Source organism: Phoca vitulina, unplaced genomic scaffold, assembly GCF_004348235.1.
Source record: "Phoca vitulina isolate PV1807 unplaced genomic scaffold, GSC_HSeal_1.0 scaffold79, whole genome shotgun sequence".
Classification (NCBI taxonomy): Eukaryota; Metazoa; Chordata; class Mammalia; order Carnivora; family Phocidae; genus Phoca; species Phoca vitulina.
This window is the reverse complement of record NW_022589782.1, coordinates 619,613-636,300: the sequence shown is the minus strand read 5'-3', so window position 1 is coordinate 636,300 and position 16,688 is coordinate 619,613. Positions and strand designations below refer to the sequence as shown.

Sequence of the window (16,688 nt, the reverse complement as noted above, 5' to 3'; positions counted from 1 at the left end):
GCGGCGCGTGCACTTGGTGGGACAGGGCAACTGGCAGGGTCCTCCAGTGATTCCGGTGCCTTTCCCCTTATCCCGCAAGGGCCCCTTTGTGATGTGAATCCACCTGAAAACCTCACGGAGATGTTGGCGGTGGACTAGGGCCGGTCGTCCAGCTGTGACGGAAAACGCCCTAAATGCCCCTCAGCCCGCGACTGGGTGAACATGGCATGGCCCAGCTGACCTTTGAGTGGAACGCAGCCAGTGAAAGAGAAAAATATAGGTTGATATGTATTGACTTGGAAGATATGTAAGGTTTTACTAAGTGAAAACCAACCAACCAACCAAAAAAACAAAAAACCCCACAAAAACCCAGTGGCAGGTCAGAAGGATTAGGGACTGCCCTGGTGTTCTGACAGGATAGGGGCCATTCTGGAGGGATGCAGAGGGACGGTTAACAGCGTTCGGCTCAGAATTGCCTGGGACGGGGGTAGAGAGGAGCTATAGTTCTTCAGTGTGATGCTTATTTCAATTGGATGTGTTATTGCATCCATAATTTAAGAAGAGGATGGAAAGAATTTGGAAAAGTGCAGAGTCAGGCAGAGGAAGAGACACCTGTTACCTGTCACCTCCATCCCTCCTGTCGCACTCACTCCTGGGTCCCTGGCCTCCTAAAACAGTGGGGCTTCATCCTGGGCATGGGGACCCCCACTGTCCTGTCCCTCTGCGGCCTGAGCCCCCACAGCTGGTGGGGCCTGCTGGCCGACTCCTCCCTGGGGCAGGGACGGTGTGAGCTGGTACCCCTTCTTCCCTCAGCCAGCATCCCCAGCACGCCCACCGCGCCAGGAGTGCTGCCCTGCACACAGTAGGTCTCCAGGACCTGTTCCCCGCCCCCAGCGCCGCGCGGAGGAGCCCCCCCAGGCCTGTTCAAGCCCCCCACCGGTGTGGCCGGTGGCGCTGCGCTCAGATGCGGGTGGGCAGCGGGGAGACCTTGGGGCTGGTCCTGAAGCGCGCGGGCTGGGGGCCGGGTTGGGCGCGGAAGGAGGCCGCCCGCCCGCCCGCCCGCCCGCGCCGCTGGGGGCCGCCCGCGGGCCGTGCCGGCCAGAGCGCGCCGTGCGCCCCGGGCCCCGCGCCGGCACACGCTCGGCGGCCGCGGCGGAGACACCAGCGGCGGCGGCGGCGGCGGAGCCGGGCCCGGCGGCAGGAATGCGGAACCGGCGCGCGGACTGAGGCCGCCCAGGATGGCGCAGGGCCGCGGGCGGCGGGCAGCCTGCGTGGGGCCCTAGCGCGGCGGGGCGGACGCTCCGGGCCCGGGCCGGCATCCCGGGCGGCCAGCATCGCGGCCATGGCCAAGGAGCGGCGAAGGGCCGTCCTGGAGCTGCTGCAGCGGCCGGGGAACACGAGATGCGCCGACTGCGGCGCCCCGGGTAGGTGCGGGCCGGGTGGGTGCGCCCAGGCTCGTGGCCGGTCCGCGTGGGTGCGGGGCCAGGCTGGATGCGGGGCGGGGTGGGTGCGCCCCTGGGAGGCGCGGGCCCGGGTGGGCGCCGGCGAGAGTGGGTGCGGGGCCGGGATGGGTGCGGCCCGGGGTGGGTGCCGGCCTGGATGCCAGCCCCGGGGACTGGGAGGGGTGCTGCGGCGCCTGCGTGGCCGGGGGGAGGGGGCGCGGGCCCGGGGTGCACCTGCATGGAGCCGGACGTCGCCTCCCAGCGGCCCCGGGGCCTGTGGCTGTGTCGCCTCCCCTCCCCCCGGGCTGCGTGTCTCGCTGTCACCCACGGACCGCCGCCGCGTTGCGAAACCTGGGCTCCGCAGAGAAAGAGGAAATCGCGCGGGCGAGCGTCTGCAGGGAGAGAAAGGGCGAGCCGCCCGGGGGCTTCTGTGCGTGGGTGTGGGGGTCCACCTGGCTCCCCACCACCTGGAGGTGACGTCATGGCCCCCCCCCCGCCTGGGGCCACCCTTTTGCACGCGCCCTGAGCAGGGGGCTGGGGGGAGGAAGCCCTAGGAAAGGGCTCCCCCCTCCCCACCCTGGCAACCGGCTGCTCTGGGCAGGTGGCCAGTTCAGGTGGGGCCCTCCAGCAGGTGCAGCATGTGAGAAGCTCCCGGTCCACCTGCACCCATCCTCCCAGCGGGCATCTCCTGGACTTTGCTCCCGGGTGGCCCTGCTCTGGGGTGATTTCCAAGGTGCCAGAGTCCTGAGGAGCTTCCCCTCCCTTCCTGGGGCGATTTGTCCTGGGATTGGCAGGAAAAGGACGGGCTGAGCTTCCAGGCCAGCAGAACCCTGCTTCTGAGCCATCAGCAGCCCCTAGTCCTTGCTGAGGGTGGGGGTGGGGCAGCCTCACCTGCTCATGTCACCCCAGGGTGGAGGGTGGCCCCACTCAAGGGCTGTCCCCCAGGCACTCCAGGGGGACACTGGACACCCCACTGGGGGCTCCTAGCCCAGACTCCTCAGAACACACCTAGCACAAGCCCCCCAAGGAGGGGGCCTGTGTTTGTCCTGAGACGGCAGTCTGAGACACGCAGCCTCTGGGCACTCCAGAAGGGACCCGGTCACCAGCTCTCCTCTGTTGCCCACCCACTGGGCTGGGGGGGGTCCTTTGGCAGCCCCAGGTCCTGGGAATCCGCTGGTCAGCTACAGTGTTGCCAAGAGAGGCTATACCAGGAGCTAGAGTGTCCCGCAGCCAGTGGCAGTCTTCTCTGGAAGCTGGGCAGACTGCGGTGGCCTTTCCCCCGGCCTCCTGAGCCGGGGAGCCGCGGGGCCCACCCTGAGGGTGGGGGGCAGCATCGGCACCACCGTTGTGCTCTGCTCCTGCACGCTGGCTGGCTCCGCTCACACGCTCCCCACCTCCCTCTTCTAGACCTGCACTTTCCCTTGTTCAGGAGAGTGGGCTGCGCCAGGGAGAGGCTCTCAGCCTCGGGCAGGGGGCCGGGGGAGGGGGAGCTGGCCCTGTCCCTCTCCTTCCCGGGTACACTGCTCAGGAGCAGCGTCTTTGGACCCACAGCCTCCCTCCAGCGATCTCGTGGGGTGGGCAGGTGGGACAGGGGGCTTCCTGGCCTCTTGGGCCTTGCAGGGGCCCCTCCCCTCCCAGTGGGCACTGCCATGCCCTGCACCCCCCCCACTCAGCCAGAGGCCACTGCCCCGAGGCAGGCACGCTGGGCTCCGGAGCGGTCAGTTCTTACAAGCCCAGCTTTCCCAGGCATTGGGCCAAGCCTCTGGTTTTTCAGAGTTGGCACATGACACCAGCATCTTGCCTTATCTGTCGGGCAGCCCTGTGGAACAGGCAAGATGCTGGCGATCGCCCCCATTTCACAGCTGGGGAAACTGAGGCCTTGGAAACTTGAGCCGCCTGGGGGATGTGGGGCTTCAAAGGCAGAGCAGGTCTCTTGGCGCTATAGTCCTGCCGCCCTTGCTGGCCTTCCCCACTGCTCCAGGGGCGTCGGGGGTGAGGCCTGCTGCCCTGCTTCCTCCCTCATGACCCCGGTGGAATGCCCGCCCACAGTCTCTGCTGCTTGGATGCAGTCGTCTGGTCTGTCCAGGTTCTGTGCCACCGTGCCTGCCGCCGCCCAGACGGGCGGCTGGGGGCCACTCTGTGGTGACACGGACTGGCTCATGGCTGCCCTGCCTGACCACAGCCAGCCAGCAGCAGGGCATTGCCGGGGCCAGGGGGCAGGCCTGGGCCACCTCTAACCACCATGGCCCTCGCGGGCCAACTGGCCAGGTGAGGGCTCCTGGGAAGGAGGTGGGGTGAGGGAGTCCTTGCAGCCCCACAGGACTTCCTCCAGTAGTAGGCTCCCCACTCCTTTGCGCGTGGGACCCAGCTAACAGCCTCCCAGAGAAGTGACAGGCCTGAGGGAGTGGGTGCGTTTGCAACCCTTTCCCCTGCAAGGCCTGGGTGGGGGTCTCTGTCTTGGGGTCAAGGGAGGGGGGGTGGGCCTCTGCACGTCCTCCAAGCTGCCTACCTAGTTGGGACAAATGATAGATTCTCTCCTTTGAGCCTCAGGTCCGATGCCCCGGAAGGACTTGGGGGCTCTCACGTCTTCGATTGGGTTTGGCTGTGGGTGATAATCGTGTGGTCCTTTGATGCGTGTCACCTGGAAACTCCAGGTAAAGCCAATTCTAAGAGCACCTGGGCCTTCTGACGCGCACGGTCGGCGCCGTGAGGGGGTCCTCGTTTCTGACAAGACAGGTGGTTTGGGACGGCTGCACGCAGGCTTCTGTAGGCACGTTTCCGGAGCCAGGACCCAGACGGTCTGGCTCTGAGAGGCCGGGGGGCCGGTCCTTGCGGCTCAGCCACGACCGGAGGTGGTGCCTGCTCAGCCAGGCAGGTGACCTCGGAGCAGAAGCTGCTCGCTCAGCCCGGGAAAGCTTCGCGGCGGACAGGACTCTCCCGAACTTGCTGAACTTGCTGTAAGCCAGGGCAGAGCAGCTTGGTGGGGGGAATTCCAGGAATTTGGCCTCGTTGGGGAGAGGGTCTCCTGGGTGGGCGCGTGGCTGGCAGGGGGCTGCTGAGGAGTGGGCTGGGCGGGCAGCACCCATCTCTGGGGCAGCAACTCACCTGGTTCTTGGGTTAAAAAAATGATTATTTTTATTGTGGTAAAATATGCATAAAAGTTACCATTTTAACCATTATTGGAGAGAGAGCATGCGTGTGGACTTGCACAAGCAGGGGGAGGGGCAGATGGAGAGAGGAAGCCGAGACTCCCCGCTGAGCAGGGAGCCTGAGGCGGGGATCGATCCCACCAGGAGCTCCTGACCTGAGCTGAAACCAGGAGTCCTAGCTCAACCCACTGAGCCGCCCCCCTCGTAACAGTCTTAGGTGTGCGGGAGCATGAAGTACACCATCCCCGTCTGTCTCCAGAGCTCTTAGCATCCTGTAAACGGGAAACACGGCCCCCCCTGCCCCCCCGGCTCTGCTGTTTTTGTGGGTCTGACGGCTCCCGGACCTTGAGTGAGTGGGTCCTGCAGCATTCGCCTTGTTTCTGGCTCATTCCCACGCTCGCGTGTCCGGGCTTCTGTGATATGGACGCCCCACACTGGGCCCACCGTCCAGCAGCGGACACCTGCGTGGCTTCCCCCTCTTGGCCGCTGTGGACGCGGGGGTGCAAGTCTGAGTCTTTGGGGCAGAGCCGGAAGAGTAGGATGGCTGGGTCACAGGCGATTCTCGGGCTGGAGGGCTGGGGGGCTCCAGGCTGTGTCCCTCAGCTGGCTCTGTGCTCGGCCACAGGCCAGCAGGCCCCTGGTGCCCGCGCGTGTGTGGGGGGCTGGGGAGCAGCTGCCCCCCTCCACCCCAGTAGGGGAGGCTCAGCCACCCCGCTCTGCCATGCCGGGGACACTCACTAGGCTGAGATTGCCCCAGAGGGGACTCGGAGCTGCTGGGCGGGCCAGGGTGGTGAGCTGGGCCTGGTTGTTCCGAGGCAGCGCCGGGAAGGCAGGGGGTGACATTGCCCCCCCTCGGGCCCCGCCCTCCTCGTTTGCTGTTGACTCAGCCCTGCTCGGGTCAGGGGCCTGCTAGCGCTGTTCCCCACACCTGTGAGCTGGCTGCTCGGCCCCATTTCCCCCACGGACGAGCCACAGGGGGCTGCACCAGGCTGGCAGGCGTGGGTTTGTCACCTGCCCTCCTGGCGGCTGTTCCCTGTGGCCCCGTCAGGCCCAGAGCAGTGGCTGAGACAGGCTCTTCCCCCCTTCTCTTTATTGTGTTAAAATACATATAACCTAGAACGGACAGGCTTAACCATGTGGGTGTGTCTGGTTCAGGGCCTTCAACGCCTTCGCATCTGTGTAGCCAGCTGTCTCCGGAACTTTCCACCTTCACCGACTAAAACTCTGTCCCCACAAAACACGCCCCCTCCCAGGCCCCCCGCTGCCCTCTGTGAGCCTGACGACTCCAGGTCCCTCAGAGAAGTGGGGTCCCATGGTGTTTGTCTCGTGTCTGCAGGTCCAGCCCCGTGATAGCATGTGGCAAAATTCCTTCCTTTTTAAAATTGGGGTGCAGGGACGCCTGGGTGGCTCAGTCATTAAGCATCTGCCTTCGGCTCAGGTCATGATCCCAGGGGATCCCAGGTCCTGGGATCGAGCCCCACATCGGGCTCCCTGCTCAGCGGGGAGCCTGCTTCTGATGCTCCCCCTGCTTGTGCGCTGTTCTCTGACAAAATCTAAAAAAAAAATAAAATGAAATTGGGGTGCAGTTCACATGGAGCATGATATTAGTGTCAGGTGCACAACCCAGTGATCGGGGTTTGTGTACATTGTGAAATGATTGCAGTAAGTCTGGTGAACAGTCTGTCAGCACAGAGTTACAACTTCTAAGATCTACTTTCTTAGCAACTTCCAAATATACAACACGGTGTTATTAACTCCGGTCACCACGCCGTGCGTTACTTCCCGGGACCTGCTTATCTTCTACCTGGAAGTTGGTGCCCCTCGGCCCCCTTCACGCATCTCGCCCACCCCACTGGCAACCACCAGGCTGTTCTCTGTGTCGATGAGTTCAGGGGTTTTTTCCTCGGACCCACATATGGTATTTATCTTTTTCTTTCTGACTCCTTTCACTTAGCATAATGCCCTCAGGATCCATCCATATTGTTGCAAAGGACAAGGTTCTCCTCTTTTTTGTGGCGGAATACTATTCCAGTGTATATGTACACACGGCATCTTCGGTGTCCACTCGTCCATCTGTGGACACTTAGCCACTCCGTGTCTTGGCCATGGTGAAAGACACCACAGTGAGCACGGGGGTGCAGACGACTTTCCCAGTTAGTGTCTGTGTTTCCCTCCACAGAGGTGGAATTGCTGGATCTCACCGTAGTTCTATTTTTAATTTTTTGAGGAACCTCCATGCTGTTTTCCGCAGTGACTGCCCCAATTTGATTTCCCACCAGCAGTGCACGAAGGTTCCCCTTTCTCCACATCCTCGCCAACGCTTGTTTCTTCTTGTCCTTTGGACAGTGACTGTCCATTCTGACAGGTGGGGGGGATCGCACCGCGGTCCTGATGCGCATCTCCCTGATGATCGTGATGAGCACCTTTTCGTGGACCTGCTGGCCACCTGTGTGTCCCCTTTGGAAGAATATCTGTTCAGAGCCTCTTCTCAGTTTTTAATTGCATTGTTGGGTGTTTTTGATGTTTTGTTTTGCTACCGAGTTGTGTGAGTTCTTTATATTTTTTTAGATATTCTTATTAGATATGATTTGCAAATATTTTCTGCCATTCCACAGGTTGCCTTTTCTTTTGGTTGATGATTTGCTGTGCCGTGCAGAAGCTTTCTAGTTGGATGCGGTCCCATTGGTTTATTTTTGCTTTTGTTGCCTAATCAAAGAATCCTCACCAAGACCGATGTCAAGAAGCTTACTGTTTTCTTTTAGGAGATTTATGGTTTCAGGTCTTACACTCAAGTTTTTAATCCATTCTGAGTTGATTTTTGTGTATGGTGTGAGGCTGTCCAGTTTTCCCAGCCCCAATTATTGAATTGACTGTCCTGTCCCCGTCGTATATTCTTGGCTCCTTTGTCGTAGATTAATTGACCATGTATGGGTGGGTTCATTTCTGGGCTCTCTATTCTGTTCCACTGATCTATGTGTCTGTTTTTATGCCAGCACCATAGTATTTTGATTACTGTAGTTTTGTAAAATAGTTTGAAATTGGGAAGCATGAAGCCACCAACTTTGTTCCCCTTTCTCAAAATTGTTTGGTTATTTGGGGTCTTTTGTGATTTTATACAAATTTTAGGGTTGTTTGCTCTATTTCTGTGAAAAACGCCATTGGACTTTTGATGGGGATTGCATTGGACTGTAGATTGTTTTGGGTAGTATGGATATTTGAACAGTATCAATTCTTCCAACCATGAGCACGGACTGTTTTTCCATTTACTTGTGTCTTCAATTTCTTTAAGGTTTTATAGCATTCAGCATACAGGCTCTTCACCTCCTGGATTAACTTTATTCCCGGGTGTTTTATTATTTTTGATGCACCTGTCAATGGGATTGTTTTCTTAATTGCTCTTTCTCATGGTTTGTTATTAGTGTGGAGAAACAGAACTGACTTCTGTACGTTGACTCTGTGTTGTGTAGCTTCACCGAATTCATTGATCAGTTCTAGTGTGTGTGTGTGTGTGTACGTACACGTGTGTGGAGGATCCTTAGGGTTTTCTACACATAATGTGTAGAAATAGTGGAATAATCTGCAAATAGAGACAGTTCTACTATCTCCCTTTTGGTTGTGATGCCTTTTACCAATTTTCCTCCCTTGTTGCTCTGGCCAGGACTTCCAGTACCAGATGGGATAAAGGTGGAGAGAGAGGGCATCCTTGTCTTGTTCCTGGCCTTACAGGTAAATCTCTCAGCTTCTCACTGTTGAGTGTGATGTGAGCTGGGGGCTTGACCTGCGTGGCCTTTGTTGTGTTGAGGTACGTTCCCTCTGTACCCGCTTTGTTCAGAGTGTTTCTCATAAATGGATGTTGAATTTTGTCAAATGCTTTTACTGCGTCTTTTGAAATCATATGATTTTTATCTTTCATTTTTGTTAGTGGAGCATATCACATTAATTGATTTGTGGATGCCAAATTGATTTTTTTCTTCCTAAGGACGTAGATGTTTATTGAACATGCTGCAAGGGATCAGCGGGCAGGACAGCAAAGGAGAGACTGCTTGGATGGATTTCTTGATGCAAACTTGTATCCCTGGAGTAAATCCCACTCTGTCATGGTGTATGATCCTTTTAATGTGTTGTTGAATTCAGTTCGCAGATCTTTCATTGAGGACTTTTGCATCTGTGTTCACCAGGGGTGTTGGCCCCTGACTGTGGTGTCCTTGTCTGATTTTCGCATCAGGGTAGTGCTCTCCTCATAAAAGGAGTTTGGAAGTGTTCCCTCATCTTCTATTTTTTGTTATTAATTGGTATTGCTTCTTTAAATGCTGGTAGACTTCACCAGTGAAGCCATCTGGTTCTGGAGGTTTGTTGAAAGGTTTTTGATTACGGATTCAATCTCCTTGCTACTAATCCATGTGTTCAGATCTTCTACTTTTTCATGATTCAGTCTTGTACGTTCCTAGGGATTTATTAGTTTCTTGTTCAATTTGTGGGGATGTAATTATTCATGATAGTCTCGTACGATCCTCAGTGTTTCCACGGTCTCAGTCGTAGGTCTCCCTTTCATTTCTGATTTTATTGATTTGAGTCCTCTCTCTTTTTTTCTTGGTGAGTCTAGCTGAAGTTTGTCAGTGTTGTTTGTCTTTTCCAAAAAACAGCTCTTCGTTTCATTGATCTTTCTATTATCTTTTTGTCTCTCTCTTGCTCCTTTTTCTTCTTAGAGCACACTCGAGTGGGGTAAGGGCAGAGGGAGAAAGAGTCTCAAGCAGACTCCACGCTGTGCATGGAGCTCAGTGTGGGGCTCCATCTCACGACCTTGACATCACGACCCTGAGATCACGACCTGAGCCCAGGCCAAGAGCCGGGCACTTAATCAGCTGTGCCCCCGGGCACCCTGGGCTTCATCCGTTCTCCCTCCAGTTCCTTGTGGTGCCGAGTTAGGCTGTTTATCACGGACCTTTCTCGTTTCTCCAGGCCGGCGCCTGCCGCTGTGGACTTCCCTCTCATCACAGTTGTTGCTGGGCTCTCTGAGTTTCTGTGTGTTATATTCCATTTTCATTTGTCTCAATTATTTTTTGGTTTCTCCCTTGACCCACTGGTCATTCAGTAGCATGTTGTTGAATCTCCACACACGTGTGAATTTTCCAGGTTTCTTGTAATGGATTTCTAGTTTCACACCATGGTGGTCGGAAGATGAGTCATGTTATTTTAATCTTCTTAAATTTATTAAGACTTATTTTGAGGCCCAACATGTGGGCCTGTGGTCTTAGGTTTAGGTACTTGATCCATGTTCAGTTAATTTTTGTATATGCTGTTGGGTGAGGGTCCAGTGTCATTCTTTTGCATGTGGGCATCTTCCCAGCGCCCCTTGTTGAAAAATCTATCTTTTCCCCATTGAGTGGTCTTAGCACTCTTGTCAAATATCATCTGAGCATCTATGCGAAGCTTTATCTCCTGGTTTATTCTGTTCCACTGGTCGATATGTCTGTCGTTTATGCTGGTACCACACTGTTTTGATGACTACAACTTTGTATTAGATTTTGAGTCATGAGGTGTGAGTCCTCCAGGTTAGTGGTTCTTTTTCCAGATTGTTTTAGCTATTCAGGGTCCCCTGAGATTCCATGTGGATTTTAGGATGGGCTTTTCATTTCTGCAAACTATATCATTGGGGTTTTGGTAGGGATTGCATTGAGTCTTTGATTTACTTTGGGTAATATTGACATTCTGACAGAATCAAGTCTTCTAATCCAGAACATGGAATATGTTTCCATGTGTTTATGTCTTTACTTTCTTTCTACAACATTTTATAGTTTTCATCATACAAGTTTTTTTGTTTTTTTTTTTTTTTTTACCTGCTTGGTTATTTCTTAAGTATTTTATTGTTTTTGATGCTATTGTAAGTTGATTTGTTCTTGCAGTTTACTTTCAGATTGCTCAATCTGTATAAAAATGCAACTGACTACAGCCCTTGGCTGGCTCAGTAGAGCGTTCAGCTCTGGATCTCAGGGTGCTGAGTTTGAGCCCCATGTTGGGTGTAGAGATTACTTAAGAAATCAGTAAATAAAAATAAAAACGCAACTGATTTTCATGTGCTGACTTTGTATCCCATCACTTTGCTGAATTCACTTACTCTGACACTCCTTTGTGGAGTCTGTAGGGTTTTCTGCATATAAGACCATGTCGTACGCAAACAGATCATTTTGCTCCCTCCTCTCCACTGTAGATGCCTCTTCCCTCATCCTCGTGCCTGGTTGCTACGGCCGGAGCTGCCAGTGCCGTGCGGACTGGAGGTGGTGAGGGCAGGCACCCTCCCCTTGCTCCTCCTCCTCCTCGAGGAGGAGTTGGCAGTCTTCCACCACCGAGGATTACGGTTGCCATGGGGTTTTCAGAGACGGCGGGTGCTGTGGGGGGGCAGTCCCTCCTGTTCCTGGCTTGTTGAGTGCTTTTATGAGAGCGTCACGTTTGGTCAAATGTTGTTCCTGCAGCAGTTGAGATAGACGATCGTGCGGGCTTCCCCTCGTTCTGCTGACGACTGGCAGGTCCTCACGGGGAGCCCTCTGTGCTTTCCACGAATAAAGCCACTTGTTGTGGTGCGTCGTCCTTAATGTGCTGCCGAGTCCTGTTTTCCAGTGGTCTGTTGAGGGTGTCGGCCTCTGTGTTCACAAGGGATACTGGTCTGTGATCTTCTCGAAGTATCTCTGGGGTTCTGCTGGCCGCGTCGGATGAGTTAGGAAGCGCTCCCTCCCCCTCAATTCTTTTTTTTTTTTTTTAAGTTGTTATTTATTTATTTGACAGAGAGAGACAGCAAGAGCAGGAACACAAGCAGGGGGAGTGGGAGAGGGAGAAGCAGGCTCCCGCCGAGCAGGGAGCCCGATGCGGGGCATGATCCCAGGACCCTGGGATCATGACCTGAGCTGCAGGCAGACGCCCAATGACTGAGCCACCCAGACGTCCCTCACCCTCAATTCTTTTGGAAAAGTTTGGGAAGGATTGGTGTTGGTTATTAAGTGTTGAGTAGAATTCACCAGTAAAGCCATCAGGGCCAGGGCTATTCTTTATTGGGAATTTTTGATCACAGATTAGGTCTCCTTACTCGTTTATAGGACCATTCAGATGGTGCATTTCTTCCTGATTTAGTCTTGGTGGGTTTTCTGTTTCCAGGAATTTGTCCACTTCATCGAGGTGACCCTGTTGTTGGTGTACGGTTGTTCACAGCACGCTCTCATAGACCTTTTTATTTCTGGGAGCAGCGTCCCCAACTTTGTGTCTGATTTTAGTGACTTGAGTCAGTTTCTTAGACCATCCAGCTCAAGGCATGCCTGCCGATGCACTGATCTTCTCAAAGAAGCAACTTTTGCTTTCATTTATTTTCTCTACTGGTTTTCTTTTCTCCATTTCATTGATCTCTACTCCAGTCTTTATGATTTCCTCCCTTCTGCCAGCTTTGGGTTTAGTTTCTTCTTTGCCTAGTTCCTTCGGTTGTAAGTTCGGTCGTTGGTTTGACATCCTTCTTGTTTTGTAATGTCACCATTTATAGCTACAGATTTCCCTGTTAGCACCACCGTTGCTACATCCCGTGTTCTGGTGTCGTGTTTTGTTTTCCTTCATCTAATTTCATTTCATTTCTAATTTCCCTTGTGATCTCTTCCTTGATCCACTGGTTGTTTAAAAGTGTGTTACATTTCCGCCACGTTGTGAATGTCCCAGTTTTCTTTGTGTTGACTTCTAACTCCACCCTGTTGTGGCCAGAGAAGATACTCTGTAAGACATCTACCTTTTAAAATCGATCTAGAGGGGCGCCTGGGTGGCTCAGTCGGTTAAGCGGCTGCCTTCGGCTCAGATCATGATCCCAGGGTCCTGGGATCGAGCCCCACATCGGGCTCCCTGCTCAGCGGAGAGCCTGCTTCTCCCTCTCCCTCTGCCTGCCTCTCTGCCTACTTGTACTCTATCTCTCTGTCAAATAAACAAATAAAAATCTTTAAAAAAAAAAAATAATAAAATAAAATCGATCTAGACTTATCTGCGGCCTCACGTGTGGTCGATCCCGTACAATGGTACGACGCCCCGCGGGCCCTAGGGAAGAATGCGTGTGCCGTCCTGGATCTGGTTGGTTGTGTGAAGTCCTCTGTTTCCTTACTCCTGCCAGATGTCTCTGTCCATCAGTGTGAGTGCAGCATCGCGGTCTCCAGCTGTCATTCGAGGCTGGCGACGTCCCCCTTCAGCTCTGTCGGGTTCGGCTTCCTATGCTTTGATGGTCTGTCATTAGATGCGTAAATGTAATTGTTAGATCTTCTTGCTGTATCGAGGCTTCTACTCACATAGACTGTCCTCCTTCATCCCTGTGGCCTTTTCCTGACTTAGTCTGTTTGTCTGATGTTCGTGAAACCACTCCAGCTCTCTCCTGCTGGCTGTCCACGCACGGTATCCTTTCCCATCCTTTGACTTCCGACCCTCTGTGTCTTTAGATCTGGGCCGCACCTCTCGTGGACAGCCAGTGGTTGTACCACGTGTTTCTGTCCGTTCTGCCGTTCTCTGCCTGTTGCCTGGAGAGGTTCATCCCTTTACCTGTAATGTGAACGCTGGTGAGGAGGGACTTCCTTCTCCCTTGTGCCCTTTATGTTGTGTGTGGCCTACAGCTTTTTTTGTCCCTCGTTTCCTGCATTCCTGTCGTCTTCTGTGTTTAGTTTATGTGAAATGTTTAAATTCCCTCCTAATTTCCTTTTGTGTATATTCTATAGCTCTTTTCTTCCTTGTTGCCATGGAGATTACATTTAACATCCTAAATTTATAACCTCCTAAATCTAATTTGTAGTAGTCTAACTTCAGTAACGTGCAGAAACCCTGTTCCTTCACAGCTGTCTGTATGGCACTCTTTTGGTTGTCGAAGTCACAGTATTTCATCTTTACACGTTGTGTGCTCCAAGACATAAATATTCATTCATTCATTCATTCATTCATTCATTTTTTTTAAGTAATCTCTCCACCCAACTGAAATCAAAAGTGGCATCCTTCTCTGACTGAGCCAGCCAGGTGCCCCATAAATAATAATTATTTTAAATGCATTAGTCTCTTATGTAGAAAACAAGATCTGGAGTTAAATACCAAAGTTATAGTAGTACTAAGTTTTACATTAATATTTTTTTTTTTATCAAATGAGTTAGTCTCTTAAATCATGTAGAAAACCAGTTTTAATACCATCGAATGCCAACTAACCATTGTTATAAAACACTAGCTTCTATAGTTGCTGCGTATTTACCTTCCTGAGATTTTTGTTTCCCCATATGGCTTTGTGGTGCTGCCGCTCTGGTCACGAACACCCTCGACTTTTGTTTTTCTGGGAACATCTCGATTTTCCCCTCACTTTTGAAGGACAGTTTTGCCAGAAATAGGATTCCTGGTTGACAGTGTTTTTCCTCTGAACACTTTGCATATATCAGCCAACTGTCTTCTGGCCTCTGAAGTTTTTTTTTTTTTTTTTTTCAAGATTGTATTTATTTGAGAGAGAGAGTGAGAGAGCACAAGCAGAGGGAGTAGCAGGGGGAGAGGGAGAAGCAGGCTGGTTCCCTGCTCGGTACCACTGAGTCACCCAGGCGCCCCAGCCTCTGAAGTTGCTGATGAGAAATCTGCTTTTCATCTATTTGAGGATTCTTGTGACAAGTGGCTTTCCTCCTGCTGCCTTCGCGATCCTTGGGTCTGGGTTTTGGACGTGGTACAGTTGTGTGTCTCAATGAGTGGCCTCTTGGAGTTCATGGAGTCTCGTGGATGTTTGCGCTCACGTCTCCTCACACCGTGATTTCTTCAGATCTTCTCCCTGCTCCTTTCTCTCTCTCCTTCTGTGTCTCCCATGCACATTGCTTGGCCCCTTACAGTCTGTTTGCTTTTCTTCCATCTTCTTTTCTGCCTGTTTCTCGGCCTCCATAACTTCCATTGTCCTGTCTTCAAGGTCACTGATTCTTTCTCCTGGCTGCTCAGATCTGCCTTTGAATCCCTCTGGTGAAATTTCTATTTCAGTTACTGTGCTTTTACATCCAGAAGTTTCTTTCTGGTTTCTTTGTAGATTTTCTGTCTTTATTCCTATTTCCCTTTTGTCTGTACGTTGTTTTCTTGACTTTCTTCACATATGGCATTTGTTCTTCAAGCACATTAAAAAATTTTTTTAACATCTGTGTAATACGTCTGCCACTAAATCCTCATCAGGGACAGATTCTGTTCATCTCTTCCTTTGAATGGGCCATGCTTTTCTGTTTCTCTGTGTGCCTCGTGATTGTTTTTGTTGGATATTTGAAACTAATAATGTGGGCACTTGGAAATCAGATTCTCCCCTCTTCCCAGGGCTTGCTGGCTTAGTCACTCTTTTTGTTTATTGTTTTTGTTTTGTTTTGATTGTTGTAGACTGTCTGCCAAGGATCAGCCTGAGGTGTAAACTTAATATCTTCTTGGGTCTTTTTTTTTTTTTTTTTAGATTTTATTCATTTATTTTAGAGGGAGAGCACGTGAGTGGGAGGGGCTGAGAGAGAGAGAGAATCTCAAGCAGACTCTGCACTGAGCTTGGAGCCCAACACGGGGTTTGATCCCACAATGCTGAGATCATGAACTGAGCCGAAATCAAGAAATGGGTGCTCAGCCAACTGAGTGCCCATATTCCCCTTCTCGGGTCTCTTCTAAGCTTTTCTGTGTTCATTTGTAAATTTTTCCTGTTATATGCGGTTGTTTTGCCCACTCTTTAATGTCTGTCTTCCAAGGTGGGGGTCCTAGGCCTTTAAATCCTTAGAAGTCACGTGAGCTGGAGGGAAGGGGCTGCCCCCCTCCTGGCCAGGGGCAGCAATCAGTGAACAGAGCACTGACCCGATACCTGGAGGACAGGGTCCTTGCTGCCCATCCTGGCTCTTGCCCGCGTGTGGTTTCTTCAGGGACACTGCACAGCTGCCCACTGGGGCCAGGGCTCCGGAGGGGCAGGTGCACCTGTGCTGAGAGCTGACACTGATCACAGGTGACTGCAGCTTGCCATCCAGACCTTTCCCGAGTCCCACGTTAACCCGAGCACCTTCTACATGGTCCTGTGTCTTTCTCTAGAACACTCAGCTCCTCGGGCACAGGCTTTGGTGGAGGGATGGGCTGTACACGGTGTGATGGGGGAGCGCAGCGAAGACCCAGGGCAACGTGGAAAGGGGCAGGGGGTGGACTAGTGGCCCCCTGCATCAGGGCAGGCCTTGGGTGAGGGCAGGTACTGAGGTGGCAGTGACCAAGGTTAGGGTGTGGTCCTGGGGTGTGGTGAGGTCTGGGGCTCCCTGAGCAGGAGGATGTCACCGGAAGGGGATGTGGGGAGAGGTGGGTAAGAAGACCCTGGGGTTTCTGGTGCTGGGGTTATCCAGAATTCTCCGTGGAGGAGGGGAGACAGCTCCCCCAGAAGAGGGGTGGGCGTAGCCCCCGCCACTGTGAGCCCTGAGCTTCGTGTGTTCAAAGGAGAGGCAAGGAGCGAGTGTGTCCGGAGAGGAGAGTGGGGGGACAGGCTCGCCGGGGGTATGGCGCACGTAGGGCCTTGTGCCCGCTGTAGGGGAGGGTCCTGGGCCGACAGAGGTGAGGGTGGGCCGGGAGGCCGTTAGAGGGCTCTGAGTCACCCAGATGAGAGGAGACAGTGGCTCAGTCTAGCGCGTTGGCAGTGGTGCGGTGCCAAGTCAGATCTTGGATATATTTTGAAATTTGGGGAATAGGATGTGCTGGGACATGGGCTGTGGGGCGCAGGACAGGGAGAGATGGGGACACTCCGGTTTAGAGCCAAGGATGAAGGAAGAAGGGTGGAGACCAGTTGCTGGCGTGAGGGGTTACGATCGAGAAGTTGCCACAGACCGCAAGTGGGGACTTGAGCTTGAGGAACGTTCCGGAGAAAAGGCTGGAGGTAGACACCAAGTAGCCGACAGCCGAAGATGTACATATTTTTCTGTTTCTGTTTTATTCTTCCCCGAGGTAAAATTCACATAACAAAATTGACCATCAAAACCCAACAGCCCAGTGGCATTTAGAACATTCCCAGTGCTGTGTGACCTCCACATGCACTCAGCTCCCAAGTATGGTTTTTACAACCAGGAGAGGAGATGAGAGGGGTCTCTGGAGCCTGGCGGTGGGGGGGGGGGGG

General features: G+C 53.1%; 1 protein-coding gene across 1 annotated transcript in view; it reads left to right on the top strand.

Moving 5' to 3' along the window:
- Window positions 1-1,227: 1,227 nt before the first annotated feature.
- The window catches only part of ADAP1 (ArfGAP with dual PH domains 1), a 59,153-nt gene continuing 43,692 nt past the window's right edge, over window positions 1,228-16,688 (top strand). The window contains exon 1 of the mRNA XM_032394019.1: window positions 1,228-1,403. Within this exon, the coding sequence (XP_032249910.1) occupies window positions 1,322-1,403 (82 nt within the window). The 5' untranslated portion in view covers window positions 1,228-1,321. The remainder of the gene's footprint in view (window positions 1,404-16,688) is intronic.